The following is a 26,655-nucleotide window of genomic DNA, read 5'->3' as shown; positions in this document are numbered from 1 at the left end:
AGCAGGATCCGTATCGCTGCCTCGAGTTTCTGTGTGAAATTCAGAGCTTTTAAACCCCAGTCGACATGTGGGGAAAATATCGCTCCTGACAAATGGCCCTTTATTGGCCTCGGATTTCAAAGGTGATGGAGCTTTCTGCCTGTCGATGCCCTGAAGGGCCCTGATCAGCATTTCCCAAAAATCAGCCCCTTTCCTGTGTCTGAGCCAGCACCCACACATGGGCTTTTCCAGCCCTGGCTGTCATCTCGGTCACCCCTTGCCTGCAAAGCTCCACTTTTTACTCCATGGGCCAGTGTTGCCACCTTCCCCTGCCCTCTCTTTGCCGTCACCTCCGCCTTCCTGGTTTGATTTTGAACTTCCACACCTTGGGAGAGAAATCAGCACCAAGGTGGCAGAAAGAAGCGTGGAGCAAAAGGAGTTGCCGGCCTCAAAGGCAGCTGATCAAAGGCTCTTTCCTCGCCCGCGCAGGAACCCGCCCCGTGTTATCACTGGACCCCGTGCAAGATAAATAGGTCAATCAGCATCTTATGAAAATCAAGCGCTTTAATCTGTAATTCCCAAGCTGCTTGGAAAACTTGGAGAGGTCAGCAGCTGGAATAGTTGAGGGTGGTGGAAAGGGGAGCGATTCTGCCCAAGAGGCAGGTCCTGGCCCCAGCTGCCTAGGTAGGAAAAATGGGAAACAACCGTGAGGCTGCCATGAACTGGGGAGAAGGAGCCACATGCTCCCTGCACGGAGCTGTCGGTGGCAGCGGAGCCAGATCCATCACCTCCTGCCCTCACCCGTTTGAAGGGGAGTGATTCTGCTGAGAGGAGACAGCGTGAGATGAATCCAGAGGGATGGGAAGGGTAACAGGACCGCTCAATGCTGACTGCGCTGGGTGCAGAGGGACCTGTGCCTGGAACCCATGGACTTTTGGGGCCAGTTCTTGGGAAACAGGTGCTGGGCTGGAGCTGGCCCTGGGGCACGAAGCCCCTTCCTGCTTCTCTGTGCCGTGGAGCTGGAATGCAGGGTTGGTGCTCGCAGCCGTGCTCCCCCACACGCTGATGTACGGTCTCTGGGGAGACCTTCGAGCAGCTTCCAGTCCTGAAAGGGGCTCCGGGAAAGCTGGGGAGGGGCTTCTGATCAGGGAATGCAGGGCTAGAACGAGGGGGGATTGTTTTAAGCTGAAAGAGAGGAGATTAAGATGGCATTTTAGGAAGAAATGTTTTGCTGTGAGGGTAGGGAGGCCCTGGCGCAGGTTGCCCAGAGCAGTGGTGGCTGCCCCATCCCTGGAGATGCTCAAGGCCAGGTTGGATGGGGCTTGGAGCCCCTGATGCAGTGGGAGGTGTCCCTGCCCATGGCAGGAGGTGGAACGGGATGGGCTTTGAGATCCCTTCCAACCCAAACATTCTGTGATTCTGCATCAAGGCGCAGGACCAGGGGCTGGATGAGACCCCTGAGACCCGCTGCTCATCACCCGGCTTTGCTGGAGGCAGCCAGGGGGGGATTTTGTGCAAGTTGGCTCCTGCAGGGTTTTGTTGCCGCAGCCAACGTGGTCGCCGGGAGCCACTTCAGGCTGTAAATTGGCAGGCTGGTCACCGCTCTCTTCAGCTTTCCCAGCAATCCCAGCCTAGTTGAAGCAAGAAAAACAGGGAGAGGGTCGGGGAGGGGGTGGGCAGAAAACCCCACAACGCCACAAAGCCCTGCAAATCCCAGCGCTGGGGCTTTTCAAGCAGCTCCCTCGCCGCGCTGGCAGTTTTAACCGGAGGAAATGACCTCACCTGGAGGTCCCTGCGGCCGCCGGCGCAAGGGCTGGGGCCATGGCGTGGGGAGTGGGGCCCTGGCCCTGATTTACCGCTTCCTGCGGCGCTTGGCTGGCGGCCGGGGGCTCGGCCGGCTCCCCCGTGCACTGCACGGCTGGGATGCTCCTCGCTTGGCCTCAAGAGCGGAGTTGGCTTTTCACAACCTCCCCCTGCTCCGAGCAAGGGAAATGAAAGATTTCGAGGGGGGCCGACATCACTGCTGGGGTGAAACTTCGGATCGGGGAGGGGGATGGCAGAGCAGCAAAGCGAACCCCCCCCGTTTCGCTTTGCAAGCCTGATCTGTTCATCCTCGCTATTTTATTCTTCTTTTTATTTTTTTTTTTGCTCTGGATTTATTAAATGGCCGTTGCGGCCCCCCCGCTCCGCTGCCGCACAGCTGCCTCGTGCGCTGGCCGAGCGCCAGCCCCTGGCAGATGGCGCGGGGCTATTAGCCGTGCTTCATTCGATTCCCTCGCCCGGCTCCCGCTATTTAATCAAATTATAGGAAAAGTCAATTTACTGGATTCTTGTTCTTTGCAGCCTCCCACCCTCCATTCCCTCGCTCGCCCCGGCCGCACGCGCTACCCACGCGTGGCTCCACGCAGCCACGGCGCACAAAGGCAAAGCGCCTTGAATTTTCTTTGCGGAGCACAGGACGAAGGGCAGCTGCCAGCATCCGTCAGGATTTTCCCTTCCCCCTCTCTTTATTTGATTTTTATGTCTTCCCCCCGTCTTTATTTTAGAAATTCCCTCCCCTTGGTGTGTAGCACCGATGCCCACAAGTTGCTTTCAGCTCACCATCGCCCCACAAGGCCCCATGAGCCGATCATGGCAAGGGGACGGGGGTGCCCCGGGGCTCTGACCCCCCAGTTTCAAGGGAAGTTTCACCCAGAATCACAGAATCATTAAGGTTGGAAAAGCCCTCTCAGCTCATCCAGTCCAACCATCAGCCCAAGCCCACCATCCCTCCTAAACCACGTCCCAAAGTGCCATGTCTGCACGGTTTTTGAACCCCTGCAGGGATGGAGACTCCTCCATGGCCCTGGGCAGCCTCTGTCAGTGAAGAAATTCTCCTTAATATCCAATCTAAACCTCCTCTGATGCAACTTGAGGCTATTTCTCTCATCCTGTCCTTTGTTACCTGGGAGAAGAGATCAACACCCACCTCACCACAACCTCCTTTCAGGCAGTTGTAGAGAGCAATGAGGTCTCCCCTCAGCCTCCTCTTCTCCAGGCTAAACAGCCCCAGGTCCCTCAGCTCTCTCCCAGAACCCCTGTTCTCCAGCTCCTTCCCCAGCTCTGTTCATTTCTCCAGACGTGCTCCAGCCCCTCGATGTCTTTCTTGCAGTGAAGGGCCCAGAACTGAACGGAGGATTCGAGGTGCAGCCTCTCCAGCGCTGAGTCCAGGGAGACAATCCCTTCCCTGCTCCTGCTGGCCACACCAGGGCTGATCCAAGCCAGGATGCTGGTGGCCACCTTGGCCCCCTGGGCACAAAGCAGACTCCAGAAGCCAGAGCCTGTGCTACCAAAGGAAAATGGAGCAATATAGTTAAATACAATCTCTGGTGCTTTCTATTTTAACAAAAAGACCCTCATTTTTTATTACATACACACAAAAGAAGAAAAAAATCTTGGTCTTCTGGGCAGTTACAGAAATAGAGAAGAACTTTACCCCTTCTCACTGTGACAAGGGATCAGAGGAAGCCAAGGGGTGTGGGGAAAGAGAAACTCAGGGAGGTTTCCTTTCCAGAGAGAGCGGTATCTTCCAGGCAGAGCGGGCTGAGCACGTCCGGCAGCCCCTGCGCCCATCTCTGCTTTCGTCCGTGTTTAAAAGAATAATGATTAGCAGTTTCAGAATGACTCGATGGGGATGAAAATAAGCTATAACCAAAGTTCTCAGGTAATTTTGAGTGGCATTTCAGTTTCTTTGCGTGCTGAATTTCTGGTTTTTAAAAAAAAAAAAATGTTTTTGCTGTGGCACGAGGTCAGGGCTTTCTAGGATGGGTTTGGTTCATTTAGGAGGGGAAAAAAAAGCCTTTCCTTTTGCTTTTGGGCTGTTAAATAAAGTAGCTGAGCAGTGCTGCAGAAATCTAGCCAAAGGTTTTCTGAGCGTCGTTCCCTCCCGTGTGCCTTGCTCATCCCTCAGCTCCCCCCATGCCTCAGTTTCCCCTGGAGCTGATTTCCAGGATGGGTTGGTTTCCATGAAGGGTTTGAGCAGGGTGCTGCAGCCCGGTGTTACGGTGAGGTTGGAGCAGGAGGAGCTGCCTGGTCGGTCCCCGTTGCTGCTGGGCAGCCTTGGGTGCGGGGTCAGCCCGCAGAAACGCTGGGTTTTGTGGTTACCCGTCCGAAGTTGTAACCGCAGAAAAAGGAACTAAAGCGGAGAGTTGAAACTTCTGCTGGCACCGGCGTCTTCGGCAGGAGGGGGCTGCGGGGATCCGTGCTCTTACAGGAAGGCAGATGGGCACCGTGCGCTACCACCACGGTGACTTCAGCTGAGCCGCTGTGGTTCCTGCCCTCGGCTTTGCCGTGGGACCATCTCCATGATGGATAAAAGTGAAGCAGCGCGGGCTTGGATGCCCTGCAAGGAGGATGTGGGGCCGTGGGGTGGCCAAGGACTCTTCTTCAACCTCTTTCCTGCCCCACAGGTGTATCCATCCAACTCAGGTGATGACTACAGCAGGGATCCAGCTGGATATACTCCCTCGAAGCCTCCCAGCACTGTGTACCCCGGAGCCTTTTATATGGCAGGTGAGTTATTAACAACCCCAACATCCTGCAAGGCGGACAGAGCTGGGGCTGCCTCAGGGCAGGAGATCCTGAGGCCCAAAGCAGCCCCAAAATGGCTCGGATTTGCCTAGCGCGTGATGGCAGGGCACGATGGGGACAGCTTCAACCTCTCAGCCTGGCCTGTGGAATGCACACCGGCAGCTCTGCTCTGTTCAGCTCCATTTTTTTTCCTTCCAGATGGGCTCCATAACTCACCAGACCTGTGGAGTTCACCGGGTGCCATGAGCCAGTCGAGTTACGGTGCCATGCTGGGCAGCTCCTCCTCCCCGCTCCCACAGTCCAGCGGCTTCAATAGTTTACACCAGCACGAGCGCATGGTAACGCGTCCCTGGGTGGGCTTGGGGGGCTCCGCTGGGCAGGGGACCTTGTCCCCTAGCTGTCGATTTGGGACACCAGCCGACAGGGCGACTTGGGTGCCAAAGCCCAGCAGCCTTTTGAGGCTCTCCCTCCTCTTACCTCTCTGTTAGAACTACCAGCTTCATTCAGGAGAGGTTAACGGTGGAATCCCCTCGGTGTCCGGCTTTTCCTCTGCCTCCACGCCGTACGGTGTCTCCAGTCACACCCCGCCGATCAGCGGGACAGAGAGCATGATGGGTATGTACGGCCCCGGGTACGTGGTGCTCCCTGGCATCCCCTGCCTCGCTTCACTCTCTGGCAGAGACCTAACTGGAAAATCAAAGCCTTGCGCAAGCCTCTAGTACCTGAGGCTGCAATATCCGTGTTCCACTTGACACTTTTTATCCCTCATGCATGAGGAAGAGGCGCAGCAAGGTTATTGCTGCTGGATCCTGTGCAGGGACGGGGTGCTGACCTCGAGGTTTACACTTCATTTGGGGGATTAGGTAAGAGAATCATAGGATCACCAGGTGGGAAAAGACCCACCAGATCATTGAGTCCAACCATGCCTATCAAGCACTAAACCATGTCCCTCAGCACCTCGTCCACCCGTCCCTTCAACACCTTCAGGGAAGGTGACTCAACCCCCTCCCTGGGCAGCCTCTGCCAGGGACCAATGACCCTTTACCATGAAAAATATTTTCCTAATGTCCAGCCTGAACCTCTCCTGGCGGAGCTTGAGGCCATTCCCTCTCGTCCTGTCCCTTGGGAGAAGAGCCCAGCTCCCTCCTTTCCACAACCTCCTTTCAGGTAGTTGGAGAGAGCAATGAGGTCTCCCCTCAGCCTCCTCTTCTCCAGGCTAAACACCCCCAGCTCTCTCAGTCGCTCCTCTTGTTCTCCAGCCCCTTCCCCAGCTTCGTTGCTCTTCTCTGGACTCGCTCCAGAGCCTCAACATCCTTCTTGTGGTGAGGGTCCCAGAACTGACCCCAGGATTCGAGGTGCGGTCTCAACAGTGCCGAGTCCAGAGGGAGAAGAACCTCCCTGGCCCTGCTGGCCACGCCGTTTCTGCTCCAAGCCAAGATGCCAGTGGCCTTCTTGGCCACCTGGGCCACTGCTGGCTCATGTTCAGTCTCTGTCAACCAACAGCCCCAGGTCCTTCTCCAGGCAGCTTTCCAGCCAGACTTCTCCCAGTCTGTAGCTGCCCAGGGTTGTTGTGCCCCAAGTGTAGGACCCGGCATTTGGCCTTGTTAAACCTCGTGCCATTGGTCTCAGCAGGAGCTGTGACTTTATCTCTAGGAGGTGCCGCAGCTCAAATGAGTTGCGGGAAGGATTTGCACCTGCATGGAGGAAAGGCAGGGGGACGTGTGAAGCCATTTGTCTAAATTTAGAGTAGGAATGTTTGTGCTGCATTTGGATACCACATTAAACCCCGAGAGCTTTAATCTCTAACCCTGCTGAACCTGTTATAAAACCTGTTACTGAAGTGAACTCGTGTTCCCCAGGAAATGAGGATCCTGACCTTCATTCGTAGAGTAACTCTTGTTTAGAGGAGGGGAAGCAAGTTTGGGATTGGAGGGGCTTAAGATGCCCCATGAAAATGGGCTGTGCTGCAGCAGAGACATTTGGTTGCTGTTGATGGCACAACATCTTTGACCTGGAGTCTTAGAAAGACATTCCTCCAACCCCACGAAAGTTGCTCGAGGTGGGGGGTGTGCCCTCATCTGGGCTTCTCTGATCCGGGCATCCACTTCATTTTCAAGCAAAGCAGTAACAGCAAGAAGTTTCCATCTTGGAGCAGGTGACCCCAGAGAAGGCCTTGTATGGGTGCCTTGTCCTGCTGGGTTTCTGGCCCCCTGGCACCGAATTCTGTGTCCTTTCTTGACAGGTAACAGAGGAACCACGGCTGGGAGCTCGGGAGATGCGCTCGGGAAGGCACTAGCTTCAGTAAGCATTCCTGCAGATGCTTGACCCCATCCCTGTCTTGTCAGAGCGTTAAACCTCCCCTCTGTAACTGGGGAAGGGGGACACATTGAGGTGTTTGGGTGAACACATCCCACACCCACAGCATCCTCTGAGGGGAGGGGTTTCCCCCCCTCTACGTGCTGCCATCCTGAGTTCTGGTGCTGAGCAAAGCACCTTTGCAGATGGGGAAACTGAGGCACTGGCTGTTAGGGTGGCCCCACAGACCCATAGCCATGAGCCAGCCTGGTACTGGTCTGGTAAGAAGACCCTACGCAGCCCTCGGAGCAGGATTTACAGGTCCCAGTAGTCCTGGCCCTGCATGTGCTGGTTCAAACTGGTCCCACTGGGCTGTCGGATGTTGCGTCTGTATGCAGTGCGGGGACCTTTGCTTCTGCAGGATGGCAGAGGGCTGCTCAGCACTGCACCCTGCAAAGGTGTCTTGGGGCTTGCGCTTCCCTCCAAGGTGGAACCTGAAGGATGGAAGCTGGAGCTGCAAGGATGGTGGCAGTGGGGACAGAGAGGGACCCTGGCATTAGTGGGGGACCTGCAGGTTGGGCTGTTGGGCTACTGGGAGTGGGAAGGGAGGTTCCTGGCAGGGTTCTTACGGCACCTGGGCTTGGCAGGGCTGCTGAGGAGGGGGAGACCCATCCCAGGGCGGGCGCTGCTGACCATGCCCTGCTTCTCTTGCTCCAGATTTATTCCCCTGATCACTCTAGCAATAACTTCTCGTCAAACCCCTCGACACCAGTCGGCTCCCCTCAGGGGCTTGCAGGTAGGTGAAAAATGTCACTCTTTGTGTAAAGGCGGCGTCGGGTTTGCTTTCCAAGTTACTTTCCAGTTACTCCCCAGAGCAGCCCCAGTCCCCCGTTAAAGATGCTTGGGGCAATCTTGCCAAGTCCTGTTGATGAGGAGCGGCTGAGAGAGCTGGGGGTGTGTAGCCTGGAGAAGAGGAGGCTGAGGGGAGACCTCATTGCTCTCTCCAACTCCCTGAAAGGAGGTTGTGGAAAGGAGGGAGCTGGGCTCTTCTCCCAAGTGACAGGGGACAGGACGAGAGGGAATGGCCTCAAGCTCTGCCAGGGGAGGTTCAGGCTGGACATCAGGAAAGAAGTTTTTCACAGAAAGGGTGATTGGTCCCTGGCAGAGGCTGCCCAGGGAGGGGATTGAGTCACCTTCCCTGGAGGGGTTTAAGGGACGGGTGAACAAGGTGCTGAGGGACATGGTTTAGTGATTGATGGGAATGGTGGGACTCGATGATCTGGTGGGTCTTTTCCAACCTGGTGATTCTAGGATTCTATGATTTTTAAAAGCAGGAGAGTGAGGAGAAAGGACAAACGATCTCAAAGATGCTCTTTAAAGTCTCCTGAGAAGTTACATGTCCGCATGCACATTGGATGTAGCTACATTGGATGTAGCTACATTGGATGTAGCTTTTTTCCTGTTTGGAGCTAAGTGGTGCCTGGGTGCAGCAAACCCTGCATGTGTGCATGTGTGCAGGCATCATAGAACCATACAATGGTTTGAGTTGGAAAGAACCTTAAGGACCATCTAAGGACCTTAAGGACACCTTCCCCTGCTACCCAGGGCTCAGAGCAAGCATGGCATCCTCTCCTCCCGGAGATGATGTGTGTTTAAAACCCTCTTGAGGTCTGATGCCCATTGTGGTGGCCCATGCAGAGCCATACATGGCGTGGTGGCCCATGTGGTGCTATGATGATCCATTCTCAGCATCGTGGCCCAGCTTCCAGCCCCATCTAGCCCTGTAATGGCCTGTGCGGTTCCGTGCTTGGCGCAGTGGCTTGTGCGGTGCGGTGGTGGCCCGTGCCAGCGCCATGCCTGGTGGCCCAGCTTCCAGCCCCATCTAGTGGCAGCCGTGCCTGGTGCCAAGCTCTCCCTGTTTCTGTGCAGGCACATCCCAGTGGTCACGAGCAAGCGGACAGGGTGCCTTATCTCCCAGCTACGAAGGGAGCCTCCACACTTTGGTAAGTGTTGCCGAAAGATTTGCTTTCTCCTGTTTTCTTCCATCCCCTGCACATCTGGCAGTGAAGGGCTTTGGGGTGAAGTCTTCATCCCCAACATCTAGGGCTGGAGGGAAGGTGGGTGGTTAGTGGATGGACATGTAGGTGAAGGGCTTTGGGGTGGAGTCTTCATCCCCAACATCTAGGGCTGGAGGGAAGGTGGGTGGTTAATAGATGGACATGTAGGTGAAGGGCTTTGGGGTGGAGTCTTCATCCCCAACATCTAGGGCTGGAGGGAAGGTGGGTGGTTAGTAGATGGACATGTAGGTGAAGGGCTTTGGGGTGAAGTCCTCACCTTCAGCATCTGGGACTGGAGGGAAGGTGGGTGTTGACAGATAGACACGTGGGCAGAAGCAGCCGAGCAGAGTTGTGTCCCTGTGACCAGAGTCTGGCTGGCAGAGGCAGAGCCTTGGTTCCTACCCCTGTTTAGGGGCCATGCGCATCCATGAGGGCCTGGCCCAGCCGAAAAAATCCTGGCTGGCTTCTCCTCCCTTTCCTGAGCAGTTCTGCTTGTGTTACCCTTTGTCACTGAGGAGATGGCACTGGCGGGGCTGGGGATTATTTTTCTTCCTTGCGGAAGCCGAGTGTGCGGTTGCCACCAGCCGTTCCTTGGTGTAGAGACCTGCTGTGGGCTTTTCAGGCATTAATACAGACATGTTTCTCTGTCCTTTCTTGTCCCTCAAGCAAAACAAAATGGAAGACAGGTTGGACGAAGCCATCCATGTGCTGAGGAATCACGCCGTGGGCCAGACAGCCACCATGCCGAGCAACCACGGGGACATGCATGGGCTCCTGGGCTCGGCGCCGGCTCACAGTGCCACCGTGGGCAGCCTGGGCCAGGCCTTCCCAGCCTCCGTCATGTCCCTGGGGAGCAGGCACCCGAGTCTGGTAAGTAGGGAAGCGCTGTGGCAGCTGGCAGGGACATGGTGGGAACCCACGTCACAGGGTCCTCTGCCAACCGTGTCCTGGGCTGCATCCAGAGCAGGGGGACCAGCAGGGAGGGAGGGGATTCTGCCCCTCTGCTCCACTTGGTGAGACCCACCTGGAACCCTGTGTCCAGTTCTGGAGTCCTCAGCACAGGGAAGACATGGAGCTGTTGGAGTGAGTCCAGAGGAAACCACGGAGATGATCTGAGGGCTGGAGAACCTCCTGTACTAGGACAGGCTGAGAGAGTTGGGGTTGTTCATCCTGGAGAAGAGAAGGCTTCAGGGAGACCTTAGAGCAGTTTCCAGGGCTGAAAGGGGCTCCAGGAAAGCTGAGGAGGGGCTCTTGATCAGGGAGGGCAGGGATAGGATTAGGGGAATGGTGGTTTTGAGCTGAAAGACAGGAGTCTGAAGTGAGATCTTAGGAAGAAATGTTTTGCTGTGAGGGTGAGGAGGACCTGGCCTAGGTTGCCCAGAGCAGGGGTGGCTGCCCCATCCCTGGAGGTGTTGAAGGCCAGGCTGGATGGGGCTTGGAGCCCCTGATCCAGTGGGAGGTGTCCCTGCCCATGGCAGGGGGTGGGACTGGATGGGCTTTAAGATCTCTTACTACCCAAATGATTCCATTATTCTGTGATCCAGAGGGATGTTGCTTTTGGTGCGAGAACAGCTCAGCGTGGTCCAGCTTGGGTCACCGTTGAATGGGTGACGTTCACAGAAGCGCAGTAGCCCGTTATCTTTGTGGAGAGGGGTTGAATCCATGGTCGGCACAGCGGTGGCTCTCGGTGACAAGCCCTGCATGCAGTTTGCTCATGGCCTTTTCTGGGCAAGCGGAGGTGGTGGAAGCTGCTGCTCCTTTTCCTGCGGAGCTGTGGCTGTGCTCAGTGTGACTGTGCCCATGCCTGCTGGCTGTGGCACTTCCCCTGCTCAGGGCTTGCTCTCCTTGTTCTGCCATAGGTGGGAGGAGGTCACGCCGAAGATGGGTTGTCCAGCAACCCCAGCATGCTCCACAACCACGTCACGCTTCCATCTCAGCCCAGCTCACTCCCTGACCTCAGCCGGCAGCCAGACACGTACAGCGGTAAGGCAGCTCTGCACGCTTGAGGCTTAAGCTCCACCAGGGGAGGTTCAGGCTGAACATTAGGAAAAAATTTTTCATGGAAAGGGTCATTGGGCACTGGCAGAGGCTGCCCAGGGAGGGGGTTGAGTCACCTTCCCTGGAGGGGTTTAAGGGACGGGTGGATGAGGTGCTGAGGGACATGGTTTAGTGATTGATGGGAATGGTTGGACTCAATGATCTGGTGGGTCTTTTCCAACCTGGTGATTCTATGATTCTTACCTGCCACAGAGGGTTTTGGGTCACCCTGTAGGTCCAGCCCTGGGGGTGATGGGTGCTCTTGCAAGGCGGGTGCTTCCTTGCAGCATCCACAGGACAATTTCTATCTTGAGCGTTTTCCAGAGTTTTGACCTCCGTGTCCCTGCCCCTCCTGCCAGCTGTGGGTGCTTGAGTCAGGGAAATTGGTCTCCAACTCTGGAGCTCCTGGGGAATGTTGAGGGAGAAAAACAGTGAGTGGTGGCAGGGCAGAGCCTGCACCCCTCCAGCCCTTCTTCCTGCAAACCAGCGATGCAGGCTGAGTCTGGGGTGCTGTGTGTTGGCATTGCAGCACAGCAGGAGCAGGGCTTTGCCCCCCACCAGCCCTTCTTGTGAGTTAGGTCCCTCTAACCCCTGTGTGTGGCTCTGTTTCCTCAGCAGGCTTGTCAGGAGGGCTGGGTCGAAGCAGCGTCTCCTCCGGAACCAGCGAAATAAAGAGGGAAGAGAAGGAAGACGAAGAGAACACGTCGGTGGCAGATAACTCAGAAGAGGAGAAGAAGGAACTGAAACCCTCCCGGAATAGAACAAGGTGCTCTTTGAACAGGTCTCTCCCTTCGCTGGGGAGTTTGGGCTGGGGTGACCCAGGGGACGCTGGGCTCAGCCCAGTGAGGTCAGCGTCATCCAGCGGCGCAGCCCCACCAGCCCTTGCCCATTGCAGGAGCCTTCTCTGTCCTCGCACAGAGGCAGCTCAGCCCGGGCTCCCACTGCTTGTCCTTGCCACTTCTCCTGGTGTCTCCCATCCCTGTGGCTACGGGACTCCCTCATGCTTGTAAAGCGGAGGGCTCGCACTTTATCCACATGAGCTGCACCCACCAACGTGCTCGCTCAGGGCGTTGCTTGTGGCCATGCAAGGGCAGGACCGAGCGCTCAGCTCCCCTCAGCCAGGGGCAGGGAAGGTTTTGACCTCCTCCCTGCTTCCAGCTGTCTCCATTATCAGCTTCGGGCTCCTGTATCCTCTGTCACATCCAGCCAGATATGTGGCAGCTGATCAGGTAGAGTCCTTCCACCCCAGCAGCGTGTCGGCAACCTCTCCGTCAGCTCAGAGACCTCGCCAGGGTGATGCTGCCTGGAGGGGCAGCGCCAGCCCCACTCCTGCCAGCCTGCAGCTACCTCCTGCCCCGGAGGCAGAGGGCTGTGGCGTTGTCCCAAAGCTCGGGGCACCTGTTTTGGCCCCCACACCTTCTCCAGGCCAACCTGCGACGTCCCAACAACAAGCTCAGGCCTGAATTGCATTGTCATGATTTCTTTTTGTTATTTTAAAACAAAAAAAAAAAAGAGGCAGAAGAAGAGCCTTAATTGCTTCTCTCCAAAATCACTGTGTGTCCCCGTGTCTGAGTGTGGGGCACCGGCCTGGCACGTCCCGGTGGGATGCGGTGCCACACGCGGGGTTTGGCGTCTCGGTACCTCATCGTGTGTTTCTGTTCTGTGAGTTGACCAGTGCTGAGAGTGCACGCGAGGAATGTCCCTGTCTCGTTCTTATTTTAAACCATTAGTCAAGATGAGGATGAGGAGGACGATCTTCTTCCCCCAGAGCAAAAAGCCGAGAGAGAAAGAGAAAGGAGGGTCGCCAATAATGCCCGTGAGCGCCTGCGGGTCCGTGACATCAACGAGGCCTTTAAAGAGCTCGGACGCATGTGCCAACTCCATCTAAACAGCGAAAAACCACAGACCAAACTCCTAATCCTACACCAGGCCGTATCAGTCATACTGAACCTGGAGCAACAAGTTAGAGGTCAGTGAGGGTCCTGGAGTGGTGATATTTTACGTATCTGATCGGCACGGGGCTGTCTGTCTGTCTGTCTCCTGTGACACGTGCTGTGGTGCCTCACACTCTTTCTCTACTCTCTGGCCTTGCGTTCCCAAGGCTGTGGATGTCCTTTTTTTTTTTCTTTTAATTTTGTTTTTTCCCCTTTTTTGCATCCCTGCTGTTCTCTTTTGTTCCCTGCTGCGTGTGCTGCATGCTGGTCCCCCACGGGGCACCTGCGCCGTCCTTGCTTTCCTCCAGCCAGGTGTTTTGCTCAACTGCTTGGCTAGCAAAATGAAAAAGAAACCCCAAACCCAGCAATTCTCCCAGACCTGAGGTCTCTCCGAAGGCTCCGCTGAGCACAGAGCCCATCTCTGCCTGTGACTGCAGTGAGCAGTGCCCCATCCTCGCTGCGGGGCTCTGCGTCCCCGTCCCCATCCCTGAGTTTGGGGGCACCCAGCGAATCCTTGGGGATCTCTAGGGGTGGAGATGCTGAGCTCAGGGTTGGGCAGCCCTGGCTGCCTGTACAAAGCGGACTCCAGCGCAAGCTGGGAGCCGTGTGCATCCCTAGCAGAGCCCGGAGCTGCAAGCGGACGCACAGGCTCTCCCGTCCCCGCGCTGGCTCCTGTCTCACGCGCGTGCACACCCATCTCAGCCCATCTCAGCTGCCTCTGCTTGCCCCAGCTGCTGTGGCCCGGTGGGAGGGGAAGCAGAGAGCTTGGCTTTCCCCTTCCAGAGGACTCAGCTGCTTTGTTCCCGCATCCTGCAGTGCATGCTCCCGCTTGCCGGCCCCGCCGTGGCAGGTTAACCCCCTTTCTCTCTGCAGAGGCTGTTGTAACACGCATCGGTGGTTTGTGCCTGGCTGTGCTCCTCTCTGCTGGCCTCTGCTGTTGCATTGATCTTGGAGTCCTTTGTGCCTCTCTCCAGTTTGTAATTTTTTGCCTTTCATAACATGTATATTTTTTCCTGTCTCTTTTTTAATTTCCCCTTCCTTTTTTTTTTTTTTCTTTTATTTTGAGTTTTTATTTTGTGGTTCTGTTCTTTCCGATCTCCTACAGACAGTCCCCAGCCGTGACCTCTCGCTGGTCCCACTCTCTACCTTGTACTTGCTGCTCACGGATCGAGGCAGGAGCCGAGGGGCGGCGGTGGGCAGGGGGTAGACAGAGTTGGCACCGTGTTCACTTTGGTCTCCCACGCTTGTCCCTTTTTAAACCCTTCTTGGACGCAGCCGGGGAGGCAAACGGAGCCCCGTGTGCTGCTGTCAGCAGGCAGTGAGGGAGCCCCTTCTCGGGCTGTTTGGCCCTGGGGCGAAGAGAAGAGCTGACCCCAACGTCCCCTCCTGCAGGGCTGGGGTGGAGTGGGGCCACCGCGTCCCCGCACGCCCAGCTGGGGCTGCTGGAATCCTCCTGCTGCTACAGGAAGGGAGAAAGGAGAAGATTAGGGGCATTGTGGAGCAGGTTGGTGCCTGCTTTGAGCAGGGCGCAAGGCAGCTGAGCCGCCGCGCGTCCCTGTCATCCAGAGGACCCTCGTGGCCATGCAGAGCACAAAGCAGCACGTGGGGAGATGGTTCCATCCTGCCCAGCTGCGCTGAGCAGGTCGCTTCCAGGAGCTGCGACTGGCAGTGTTTGTTCAGAGGAAGAAGCTGAGCTCCTGCCGTGGGTGGGCACGGATGCCAGGGCGTCTCCATTCTCTCCCAGCCCTCCTGGATGAACTGGAGAGAAGGTGGCAGTGCCAGCTGGGGCAGCGAGACAGCAAGGAGGGGACACAGGCAGGACAAGGCAGCGAGGAGAGGGTGCAGGCAGGGACAGTGGGCAACCCTCTGTCCCACACAGGCGAATGCTTCCCTGGGGAGCCCTTGCTCCCCCTCTACTCGGTTGGGCACCATCTGGAGCCTCTCCAGACCCTGCACGCACCCAGGAAGACTCTGACTCCAGCCCCTCTTTGGTGAAAGTTTATCCCCTCGTGGCTCTGCTGGAGCTGAAGGTCATGGTCGATCCCAGTGCCAGGTCTCACCCAAGGACAGTAGGATCAGTCAGGTTGGAAAAAACCTCTAAGATCATCTAGTCCTCCTCAGATAAGTGTCTTTCCTGCAGGAATGTTTGCTCTGGGGGAGAAGGTCGTCTGCACAGTAAATTGGAGATTTGGGCTGCAGGCCAAGCCACGGTTTAAGATGCTGCCAGCACGACTCTGCCTTTTCCCCTTCCCCAATGGTTTTGGGCACCCCCAGGGTGCTGCCAGGCGTGGAGCCTCTCCCAAAGCTCCTGACCATGTCTGGAAAAGAAAAACCGCCCCCTTCTGGAGGGATTTTGGCTGTGTTGAAAGTCATGGATTCAGTGTCTGCATCCAAGACTTAATCCTCAGCAGCAGCCAGGGCACCTGGGTGCTGCCCCCGACCCATAAGAAGGTGCTGGGCCAGGCTCCCTGAAACACCTTCACTGGGAGGAATTTGCTGCAGATGGAGTTTTGAAGGAAATCTCACAAAGTGGGGTTTGCTTTCTTCCAAGAAGTCTTTTGTTCGGGGATGAACTCCCCTGAACTAAGACTTTTCAGTTAAAACTGACCAGAAAAGCAACATTTTGGAGAGGGGAGAAGGTGCAGGTGTCGATACCAATAGCCTCCGGCCCCACAGGAGTGCTGGCAGCACCTTCACCGGCCTCACAGAGGCAAACGGGCTTGGTGAAGTGAGGCTGTTTGAGCCAATTCCAGTGGACACCAGAAGCACTTCCAGCACGGCAACGTTCAGCCCCCTGGCTTGTACCACCCCCCTGACTAATCCCTGTGGTGCTGTGAACCCAGCAGTACAGACGAGGCCTTGTCACTGGAGGACAAAGATCTGAGGGACCGGGAGAGGAGAATGGCCAATAACGCCAGGGAAAGGGTGCGTGTGCGGGACATTAACGAGGCCTTTAAAGAACTGGGACGCATGTGTCAGATGCACTTAAAAACGGACAAAGCACAGACCAAACTGATCATCCTACAGCAAGCGGTGCAGGTCATTCTGGGCCTGGAGCAGCAAGTACGAGGTATGGTAACAGCTGGCAGGGGCATTTCGGGGCCTTTCTTTCCCCCCCACATCTCTCTGTGCGTGTGCATCTCTCTTGTGTCTCCTGCTTTTGGCACGAGGTTGTGTTTTCGTATTGCCAGCAGCACCCTCGGGTGCGCTGTGCCACAGGCTGAGCTTTCCAGAGCCGCAGCCTGGGGTGGATTCAAGGCTGCTCTGTCCTTCTCTCCTCCTGCTTAATGGGAATTTGGCACCTGGATCCAAATTAAGCAGCTTTGGAAAACTCGGTCCTCAACTTGGGGTTTTCTGGGGGCGAGCAGATGTTTGAAGTGGCGTGGTGCTCCAGCCGGGCACAGGGTTTGGCTCTAGCAGGGGTCCCACCAAGTTTCTGCAGCCACTGGAGGCAACGAGCAGCTTGCATTGAGGTTCTTCCCTCGCATGGTCCCATCTGTCTGTTTTGGGACGCTGTCCTTGCTCTCTCTTTTGGATGCTGCTGCTGCTGCGCGCGATGCCGTTGCTCAGACTGAGGTTGCTTCCCTCCCTCCTTTGCTTTTTTTGGCATAGAGCGCAATCTGAACCCTAAAGCCGCCTGCTTGAAGCGCCGGGAAGAGGAGAAAGTGTCTGGAGTAGTAGGAGATCCCCAGATGACACTTTCAGCTTCACATCCTGGTCTAGGAGACGGTCACAACCCTGTTGGACACATGTAAAGGTATCGTCCCCTACCCTGGGATCCCGGCATCCTGCTGCCAGCACGCGCTGCTCTGGCGGCTCAGCCCCACTCATTCCAACTCCCTCAACCTCCTTCTTCATTTACCTTGAGTAAATGACTTGATTTGTGTTGCAAATGCGTGTGCGTGGCCTCACAAAGCCTCTGCCTCACAGGAGAGGTGCAGCCCCATAGCCGGGATGGAGGTTTCGGTGCTGTCCCCCAACCCACTGATGGGAATGGTTGGACTTGATGACCTGGTGGGTCTTTTCCAACCTGGTGATTCTATGATTCTAAGAAGGCCAATGGCATCTTGGCTTGGATCAGAAACGGTGTGGCCAGCAGGGCCAGGGAGGTTCTTCTCCCTCTGGACTCGGCACTGGGGAGACCGCTCCTCGAATCCTGGGGTCAGTTCTGGGCCCCTCACCACAAGAAGGATGTTGAGGCTCTGGAGCGAGTCCAGAGAAGAGCAACAAAGCTGGTGAGGGGGCTGGAGAACAGACCTTATGAAGAGCGGCTGAGAGAGCTGGGGGTGTTTAGCCTGGAGAAGAGGAGGCTGAGGGGAGACCTCATTGCTCTCTATAACTACCTGAAAGGAGGTTGTGGAGAGGAGGGAGCTGGGCTCTTCTCCCAAGGGACAGGGGACAGGACGAGAGGGAATGGCCTCAAGCTCCACCAGGGGAGGTTTAGGCTGAACATTAGGAAAAAAGTTTTTCACAGAAAGGGTGATTGGGCACTGGCAGAGGCTGCCCAGGGAGGGGGTTGAGTCACCTTCCCTGGAGGGGTTTAAGGGACGGGTGGATGAGGTGCTGAGGGACATGGGTTAGTGATTGATGGGAATGGTTGGACTCGATGATCTGGTGGGTCTTTTCCAACCTGGTGATTCTATGTCCCCAGCAGGCTCTGCTGTGTTGTCCCTGTTTTTAAAGGAACACCGTGCTTGGTCAGGAATAGCAGAGTGGTGCAGGGTGTCATAAAATCATGGAATCTTAAGGTTGGAAAAGGCCTCTCTCATCCTGTCTGACCGTCAGCCCAACACCCCCATCCCTACTAAACCACGGCCCAAAGTCACAGGTGTTTTAAACCCCTCCAGGGATGGAGACTCCCCCATGTCCCTGGGCAGCCTCTGCCAGGGCTTCACCACGCTGTCAGTAAAGAAATGTTTCCCATATCCAATCTAACCCTCCCTTGGTGCAACTTGAGGCCATTCCCTCTTGTTCCTTGGGAGAGGAGCCCAGCACCCACCTCACCACAACCTCCTTCCAGGCAATTGTAGACAATGATGATGTTTTTTCTTTTCACTTGTAGATCTTTTTATTCCTCTGGAGAGAGAGATCTGTAAGGAAGAAAACCCTCGGTGCAACATGCGACCTTCTTGAACCATAAACTTTAGTACTGCTAATACTGACACACGTGGACGGATCCTGGCATGACGTAAGGAGTGGAAAAAACAAAACAAAACAAAACACTTTGTCAAAAACAAAAAACGCAAATGAAAACAAAATTGCCTTAAGTGTAGAGTGCGGAACAGTCAATACATATCACTCAGTTAGGAGGGGGCGGCGTGTTCTCTTGGCTTGTTCGCAAGCAGCCAGCAGCAAAATTGTGCCTAAGCTTGATATTTCTTTTTTTTTAAGAAAAAAAAAGAACATTAGTTATGAGATTTTTTATGTAGAACAAATAGCAATGCCTTTTGGGTTTTTTTTAGCTTCTTTTTTGCATATGTTTTTTGTAAGCAACGAAAAAGAATTTCTTTTTTGTATAAAAAAAATAATGTCTTGTACCCCCACGCTTTTCTGCTGCTGTTTCGATAGTTAACGTTGCATCTTTAGGATCAACCAGAATATTAAAATTGTATTAAGAGAGACTGGATATAAAGAGAGGAATTCTCAGATTCGGCTCTGAAAGCCACTAAAAGCGAATGTAGCCACAGCGAAGGGATGTTCTTCCTTGCCTGGCTTGTACCTTCCATTATAAAAAAACAAACTCCTGCGCTGAATTCACCATCTCTTTGCTTCGGCCACTTCTGATTTGGGGGAAAAGGAAGTTAAACAGCAAAGCAAGTGGCAGCAGCGTCCCTCAGCGCTGCTCCCGCTCCTCCCAGGAGCCGACCAGGGTCCATCAAGGGTCTCTGCAAGATTTGCTTTGCTCCTGGAGGATCCCGGCGTCCCTGCTGGGACCCCAGAGCGTCGTGGTGAGGAGGATGAGCTGCCTGGGAGGTGGAAGAGAACCAAGGAGCTGGGTGATTTCAAGGTAAGCAACACGGATGCAAGAGGGAAGCCCAAGGAGGAGGAAAACACCCCTTGCCCACGTGTCTCGGCAAATACCCGCTGTTAGAGGCGCTTCACGGGGCGGCATTGAACAAAGACGAACTGAACAAAGCTGGAGGACTGGGAAGAGGCAGATGGAGCAAAAGCAGCAGCAGGACACTGTGCTCAGCGACCTTGCAGCAGACAGACCTGCAGAATTCAAGGTGGCAGGGATGGGAACGGCTACCCAGCGTGTGCGCTTGCTCCAGCCCTCAGCAAACCCCAACCAGCAGCAGGATCCCCATCTCCACACATCTTTGGAGCTACCACCGCTGGAAGTGCGACACACTGCAGGGAATGGTGGTTTCCCACCCCACCTTCACCCCTTTTGTATCTCCAAAGCATCCTCGGGAGCAATCTCAGCGTAGCGTGCTATCCAGCTTGCCATGGGGTGCAGAGTGGCCACTGCCAGCTGCACGTGGGCTCCTCTCTCCGTGCTGGCAAGGAGGGGAGCTGTGAGTGCCTGTTCTGCGTGAGATGCAGCATCTCTTCACTCCGAGGGTTTCCCAGCATCACTCCAGACTGCTCTGGTGTGCTCAGTGGGAGGAAGCAGCAGCCCTTCCACGTGGCGGGGTGCCTCAGAGATGCGAGAGCAGACCAAGAGGTGGTTGGTGATGCTGAGCTGCTGCAGCCCTTCTAGGGTCAGCAATGGGAAAGCATCCACCAGGAATTTATTCTTGTTTCTTCCTTCTCCTTCCCCTTCTGAAACATTTTGTGCCTGGTTCTTCCCAGCTCTGCAGGCAGACGGGCTTGGCTCCCCAGGGGGTGTTCAGTCCTTTCGGTGGTGTCTGTGATGCTCTTGGACTGGGAATGGCTTCTGCCTGGATCTCCCCGGATCTGCCCAGCAGAGCCCAGGCAGGCAGGGAATTCATGAAGTGCTGGATGGGGACGTGGGGACAGGGAATAGGGTAGGACCTGGCAGCAGGGTCCATCTCTCCCCTCTGCTTCTCTGGCCCGTTCTCCCAAGGAACCCATATTGCTTTGGCCCAGGGAAAGGGAAGGACTGGTGAGCAGGGTTAGGTCCTGTAGCACTTCTGGCAACCCCAGGCTTTGGTGTAACATCCTGGTACTCCTTTGTGCTCATAGCTGTGCCTCGTGCTCCAGTAAAGCCCATGGGAAACCCTCAGGATATTGCTCAGCTCCCACCTGAGCCTGCGTACCGTGGGCTCAGCCCTTGTAGCATCACAGAGCGGAGCCACGTACCAGTGCCAGAGCTGTATGGGACCATCTTCTCCCTGCTGCCTCTGGCACCAGCGTCACCCCAGGGCTCTGCAAGGCCCAGCCTTAGCTCTGAGGCTCTCCAGTGCTCCTGGCTTTCCCTGCCTGCAGCCTGCTGCTCCTACCGGCGCTTCTGTGTGGTGAGATCTGAGACCACAGCCACCTCCAGCTCTGTCTTTAGGAAGCCTGGGAAAGGCCGTGGTCCCTACAGCCCAGGATCATGTGGTCTTCTTGCCTGTGTCAACAGATGTGTTTCAGCCTAATTAGCTCATCAGATTATGACAGTCTTCCCTCCCTTGGGTTCTTCTGCCTGCTTAAACACTGGCCAGCGTGAGATGGATGAGGTTTTCTTCCATGTGTGACATCCTTGTCCCCGTGGAGCTGTTCCCTTGCAGCAAAAGCCGTATCTTCCCAAAGCATCCTGCTGGGTTGGGTTTTGCTTCAAAAGCTGAGGTTGAGGATGGTAAAACAGGCAGGGAGGGAGCAGTGCCGGATCCAGGCGCTCAGACAGCCGCGATCCATGCTCTCGGGTAGAAACTGGGGGCTCTTCAGCTGCTTCATCCCACGAGCGTCTCTGTTGGCAGGACAGGGCTGGGGCTGGTGAGGCGCTTGCTGCTCCGCGGTTTGTGCTGGCTCGGTGCCGCTGCCCTAGGACTAGGAGGGATGGAGCAATGTCCCAGCCCTGGCAAGCTTGAAACTGGACAAAAATCATCCAAAAGTGCTTCCCCCACACTTCGGTTTTGCAAAAAAGAGTTCGAGGTGGCGGTCACGTACAACTGGAGTTAAAGAAAAGAGATTGTAGCCAAGGAAAATCCAGAAACTCAACAAAACTGGAAAATTGAGAAGATTCATGAGTTGTTGCAAACTTTGCTGAACTCCATCATCCCCTTTGAGTTCTGGCTAACGTTCCACAGGCCAGGGGTGACTTCAGATGGGATGGAGCTTTTCCCATCGTGCCCAAACCACCAGGCATCGTGACAGAGATGGGGTTTTTCATCTGAATTTAGGTGGCTTTGATGTTGTTTTCTTGCTAGCAGAACCAGCTTGGCAAGGCTTGGGTGAAGGTCCTTGAGGGAGAACTCCCAGTGCTGGGGTTTGGAGGAGGAAGACCCAGTGTCAGGGGCTGGTAGGGCTGCCCGGGGGCTCCCTTGATGGTGCCGAGGGCTCTGTGTGTATTGCAGTCGCATCCCTGCTCTCCAGTGTGAGTGCAGCAAGGAAAAATTCCTTTGGCTTGCCGGTGTGTTTGGCTCAGTGTGAACGTGGTGCCTGTAGCCTGATGGGAAAAGTGGCTTTTCAGGTGCTGTGTTCAAAATACCATCAGGCCAGCCCTGAAAACCCAGCCTGTTGCAATGAAACTCGCATCTTTAGGTGTTATGGTCAGAGGTGGCCTGGGTCTGCACCCTCCCCGGCCCACGGCTCTGCTGGCATTCAGCTGTGCAGTCTTGCAGATCACTTTTCTCCTCAGACTTGCTTTTCTATGTGTCCCTTGCGCCCGTGGTCCTGCATGAAGAGGTGTCATGGATGGGTGATGTGCTGCAGGGTGGCTTTCTGTTTTCTGCTTCCTCTCTCAGCCTTGCATGCATGGGTTCTCCTGGGCTGCGTGCCCCTCACCACTGGGGCTCAGAGCTCCCACAAAGCTCCCGTCCTCGGATAGGGAACCAGGGGAGAGGCTGCCTTCCCCTGTGCGTGTTTCCTAGTTTCTCTTTCCCCAGGCTGCAGAGGCTGAGCTCCCAGTCCTCACCTCCCTAGCCCATAGCAGCTCCTCTTTGCTCCCCCTCCAGCAGTTCCATGTGCGTCCTACCCAGGAGCCGTGCATGCCACCAGGTGCTGGGGAGTGTCTGGAATCCAGGTTATTAACAGTGAAACTTGCAGATTTTGGTTCTTTCTCCCTTTTCACCTGCTTTCGCCCCAGAGCAAAACAGCTGCAGCCTCCAAGATTGCACCTTTATAGTCCCATCCCGACGGTGCTCGGCATCGACAGGAGGTGGTGGCAGCTTGCCTGCTCCTGCTCCCAACCCGACAGCCGCTGCCAGTTCACCCCAGGGAGCAAAATTCCAGCTGACCCCTGGTTTGGCAGTCACTTCCCTGCCTGTGACCCATCACTCGGACCTCCTCCCAGCCAAGCAACTGCCTGGCTTGAGTTCAGCTCCAGCTCTTTGCCAACGTCTCGGGTTCCTCTGCTCCTCTGCTTTTACTGCTCACCCTGTGTGTCTTTCAGAGGGGTGTTAGACAGGACCTGGGACATCTGGACCCCAGTCTGGCCACACTGAGCTCTAGCCTGGGAGCGAGGGGTGCAGCAGCGCCTGGGCAGACGGTTTGCAGCTGAATTGCACCCCAAGATCCCGTATCCAGCTGCCGGGAGCAGGTCCATGCCGGCCCCATGCCATGGGGTCCACTTGCTGCGCTCCCAAGGTCAGGGATTTGGCTCCTTTGCCATTGGGGTTTTTGCCCTTTCCAGCAGAAATATGCAGAAGTGGGATGTGAAACCTCCCCAGCTGTGACTTCAGTGAACGGCTTCTTCCCCCAGCCCGTGTGTCGGCGACGAGCCGGTTTCCTAGAGGTTTTGCCCTGGCTGCGCGGTAGCAGTTGAAGAGGAAGGAGAGAATCGGGCTGGGATTTCCCCAGGAGTCTGCAATTTCAGGTTCAGTGCAGAAGGTGCTCTCAAAGGTCCCCTGTGTCTCACGCCTGCACCCAGTGAAGCCAGAAGAGCCTTTGGGCACTGGGCCCTCGCTGGGCAACCCAGCACATCCTCCCCCTCGGCAGCTGTGAGAAACAGGAGGCTTTTGAAACCCCCGTCCCCTGCACCCCTGAGCTCTGCTCCCATGGGGAAGCTGCCGCCGTCAGTGTCAGGGGAGCCCGTGGTCCCTTTGCAGGCCCTTCTTTGTGCTGTACTGGTGACTACAGGCTGGCTCCGGTTTCAGCAAGCCCCTGGCCTGGGGTTTTAGAAAAGGGCTGAGCGTGGCGAGCTGAAGCACAGCTCGTACTGGAGCTGGGCTCGAAGAAGCCATCAGTCCCCTGCAGGCTAACCTGGAGCAAGCCGTGGCCACTGGGTTCCCTGTTCCTGCTCTGCACCAGCAATAGCAAGACCTGTTTTCCATACCACAAGCTCGCAGAAGGTCTTTCCTCTGTCCTATGCAACCCCCTCTCCTCTCAACAGGGCTCTCCAGAGCCCAGCCCGGCCCGTTCTCTCTGCTCTTGTCCCTGATCGCTACGTTCCTGCTCCCCTCTGCTCTCAGGGTCCAGCTTCATTTTGAGCAGCTCCACAAGCATTTCAAGCCCCGTGCTCTGGAGCCGGGAGGGGTGAGACCACAGGAACGCCTCTTCTAGTTCACGCTGGAGGAGCTGAGCACTAAATTGGAGGGGGCAAGGCCTGTCCCTACGGCTTCTCCATGCTCCCTTCACCCTCCTGTGCCTTCTGCTCAATGCTTGGCAGCTCATTGCCAGCATCCTTTGTCTTGCATCATCTCCTGCCCACGAATGGAGAAGCCGCATCCCATTACGCTGCTGCTCAGCTGCGCAGGCTGCTCTGTTGATGCATGAACCTCAGGCTTGGCTTGGCTTGTCTTCCTTCAACTGCCTCAAGCTTGAAGGTGTGTTTTCTTCCCTCTCCTTCCAGCCAGCACCTCCAAGCAGAACCATCCCACCAGCTGCCAGTGGAGGCAGGAGGATTTGGGAGGTCAGTCCATGGCACAGCTGCCTCTCCCTGCCCTTAGGGACCGGGTGCCTGGGCAGAAGTTTGATCTTCAGGGCAATTCATCCGTTCAAGAGAGGCACCAGCAGTGCCTTTGCTTGAGGGGCTCCCACCAGAGCCCAGCGTGGAGGAGGTCTCGGTGTCCTTTGTGGTGAACCTTGTGTCCATCTTGCATCCTGCCTTCCAGGAGCACGAGGCAGTTTCCACGCTGGTATTTCCATTCCTTGGCATTCAAACGCCTCTTGCTGCTCTCAGTGCCCACTTTGGTCCTGCCCAGCACCCACCACGTTGGAAGGAGAGGGAATAAAACGCCTGCCCTGTTCCATCTGGGCACAGCGCAGCTGCGGGTTTTGCGCTTCACCACGAGGCATCCCGGGTACTGAGGCCGTTGGCCAAAGAGCATCCTTGTGCCCGGCATCCCTGGGGAAACACGGAGCTCCCGCTGCCACCAGCTGAGAGCACTGTGGTTCCTCTTTCCCCGTGCCACCACGTCTTTCCAAGTCACTTGGAAACCCACCAGCTTGTTGCAACCTGGAGCTTCTCGAGGAAGGTTGGAGCCATGGGAAGCCAAGAACCTTCTGGGAGTCAATTTACAGAGAAAGGGGAGAGGAGAAAGAGGCACCGGGTGAAGCGGAGCAGGGATGGCCCCAACCCCACGCTTGGACCTCATGGTCTGCTGGAAATGACCCGTTTTCTCTGGAGGGCTCCAGCGCGGTGGGAAAACAAAGCTGGGCTGCCCTTCCTATATATTTTTGTAGGACGAGGGAGTGGGAGATGCCTGCAGAAGTTGTTTTATTTTTAACCCTGTAGAAAGTTTTGGGTTGTTTTGGTTTTTGGCCTTTAAAATAAACAAATGGTCCTTGCTTTTGATGTTTATGCTGCCTACCTGTAAATCCAGATGTACTTAAGTGGCTGAAATCCTTGTTCTTAAATCAGATACACATTATAGTTTTGAACTATATATATAGTAAATATATATATATATATGCCTAACCCAGCAAAAAAATAAAAAGAAAAAAAAGAAGTAAAAAATAAAAGTATTTGGGGGTGGGAAAATGCATTGTTCTCTGAAAGGAATCACAATTGGGGGATAAAATTGTGTTTCTGAGTGCCTCAAGATATGAATTGTTTTCATTTTTTTAAATAATTTTATACAAGTGTCAAAACAGCTGGCTGGATTATTTGGAATTTTTAAATAATCCTAACTTTTTTAAAGTAGATTTTGAGAACTGTCCTGTATATAACAGTAATGTAGCAATAAATGTGACATTTTATAACAATATTACCTTTTTTTTCCCCATATCTGTCTTTCAGATGTTGTATACTGATGAATGAAAAGTTGTAATAAACGTTTTACCTTGTACTAAAAAAGACAAGACAAGACAGGGCAAGTTTCAGGTATGGACAAGCTGGAGAAGTGGAGCTGTGAGAACCTCAGGAGGTTCAACAAGGCCAAGGGCAAGGTCCTACACCTGGGTCGGGGTGATCTGTGGTTTCAGTACACGATGGGGGATGATGTGATCGAGAGCAGCTCTGAGGAGAAGGACTTGGGGTGCTGGTCGATGAAAAGCTCAACATGAGATGGCAACGTGTGCTCACAGCCCAGAAAGCACCCGTGTCCTGGGCTGCATTAAAGGCAGCGTGGCCAGCGAGGGAGGGGATTCTGTCCCTCTGTTCCTCTCTTGTGAGACCTCAGCTGGAGTCCTGTGTCCAGTTCTGGAATCTTCAACATAAGAAGGAGATGGAGCTGTTGGAACGGGTCCAGAGGAGGCTACAAGGATGATCCGAGGGCTGGAGCATCTCCCGTATGAGGACAGGCTCAGAGAGTTGGGGTTGTTCAGCCTGGAGAAGAGAAGGCTCCGAGGAGACCTTATAGTGACCTTCCAGTCGCTACAAGGGCTAAAAAAAGCTGGGGAGGGGCTGTTCACAAAGGCTTCGAGTGACGGGACGAGGGGCAATGGGGATAAACTGGAGAGGGGCAGATTTAGACTAGGTATAAGGAGGAATTTCTTCACCATGTGAGTGGGGAGGCCCTGGAACATGTTGTCTGGGGAAGTTGTGGCTGCCCCATCCCTGGAGGTGTTCAAAGCCAGGTTGGATGGGGCTTGGATCAATTTGATGCAGTGGGAGGTGTCCCTGCCCATGGCAGGGGTCTTGGAACTGGATGATCTTTAAGGTCCCTTCCAACCTGAACTATTCTTTGATCCTGTGATTGTCCCTCTCCCTGTGCTCCAGTCATGGGTCCTGCCCACCTGAATCAGCGTCGTGATGCAGCCTGAACCACGCACAGTGGCCTTCAGAGAAGGTTTCCAGTGCTACCCATCACTGTGGGATCTGGGAATCTTCCCCAGCAGCTATTAGGGATCTCTCCTGTGTGCTTGACTACACAGAGCTGAACGTTATCAAGGAAAAGCTTTGCAGAACCCAAAATCACGCGGTTCAATGGCCCTGCAGGCACCCAGGCACAGAAACACCTGAACCGTCCATGTGAAACGGGTGGTGTTGGGTACGCAAAGGGCCGATAAAATAGTTGTTGTGTCCTGGTGAGAAAGAAAAGGAGGGGGATTTTTCGCAACAGGCTCCGCTCCGTGACTCTCAGCTCTCCCGGGTGGATGGGAAGATGAGGGCTCCTGGCGTCACTGCCAGACACAGTTTGTGCAAGTCCCTACAGAGAGCACGGGAAGCATTTGCAGCCCTGGAGCTTTGGCAGCCCCGGTGAAGGTCCTAGGCAGATGAACCCTGTAGGGTCACAACAGGTTGAGCTGGCTTGGAGCAGAGCCTCAGGAACCTTAAAGGACTGACAGTGGATTTA

The 26,655-nt window shown here is 55.2% G+C and overlaps 1 protein-coding gene across 13 annotated transcripts in view; it reads left to right on the top strand.

Moving 5' to 3' along the window:
• Positions 1-25,125, top strand: part of TCF3 (transcription factor 3) — a 95,880-nt gene extending 70,755 nt beyond the window's left edge. For 3 of the 13 annotated variants that reach the window (XM_069878050.1, XM_069878049.1, XM_069878062.1), the window contains 12 exons: positions 4,428-4,530; positions 4,747-4,886; positions 5,037-5,163; positions 6,791-6,849; positions 7,561-7,639; positions 8,773-8,846; positions 9,567-9,770; positions 10,760-10,883; positions 11,553-11,718; positions 12,668-12,906; positions 16,484-16,628; positions 17,934-25,125. In XM_069878050.1, coding sequence (XP_069734151.1) covers positions 4,428-4,530; positions 4,747-4,886; positions 5,037-5,163; positions 6,791-6,849; positions 7,561-7,639; positions 8,773-8,846; positions 9,567-9,770; positions 10,760-10,883; positions 11,553-11,718; positions 12,668-12,906; positions 16,484-16,626 — 1,458 coding nt within the window. In that variant the 3' untranslated portion in view covers positions 16,627-16,628; positions 17,934-25,125. Of the gene's footprint in view, positions 1-4,427; positions 4,531-4,746; positions 4,887-5,036; positions 5,164-6,790; positions 6,850-7,560; positions 7,640-8,772; positions 8,847-9,566; positions 9,771-10,759; positions 10,884-11,552; positions 11,719-12,667; positions 12,907-13,976; positions 14,130-15,714; positions 15,942-16,483; positions 16,629-17,933 lie in introns of those variants that run through there. The other 10 variants (XM_069878052.1, XM_069878055.1, XM_069878061.1 and 7 more) reach the window with 10 other exon arrangements.
• Positions 25,126-26,655: the final 1,530 nt, after the last annotated feature.

This window comes from Phaenicophaeus curvirostris, chromosome 28 (genome assembly GCF_032191515.1).
Source record: "Phaenicophaeus curvirostris isolate KB17595 chromosome 28, BPBGC_Pcur_1.0, whole genome shotgun sequence".
NCBI classification, from domain to species: domain Eukaryota; kingdom Metazoa; phylum Chordata; class Aves; order Cuculiformes; family Cuculidae; genus Phaenicophaeus; species Phaenicophaeus curvirostris.
The sequence above is the reverse complement of the archived record's forward strand: the minus strand, read 5'-3'. Positions and strand labels throughout refer to the sequence as shown.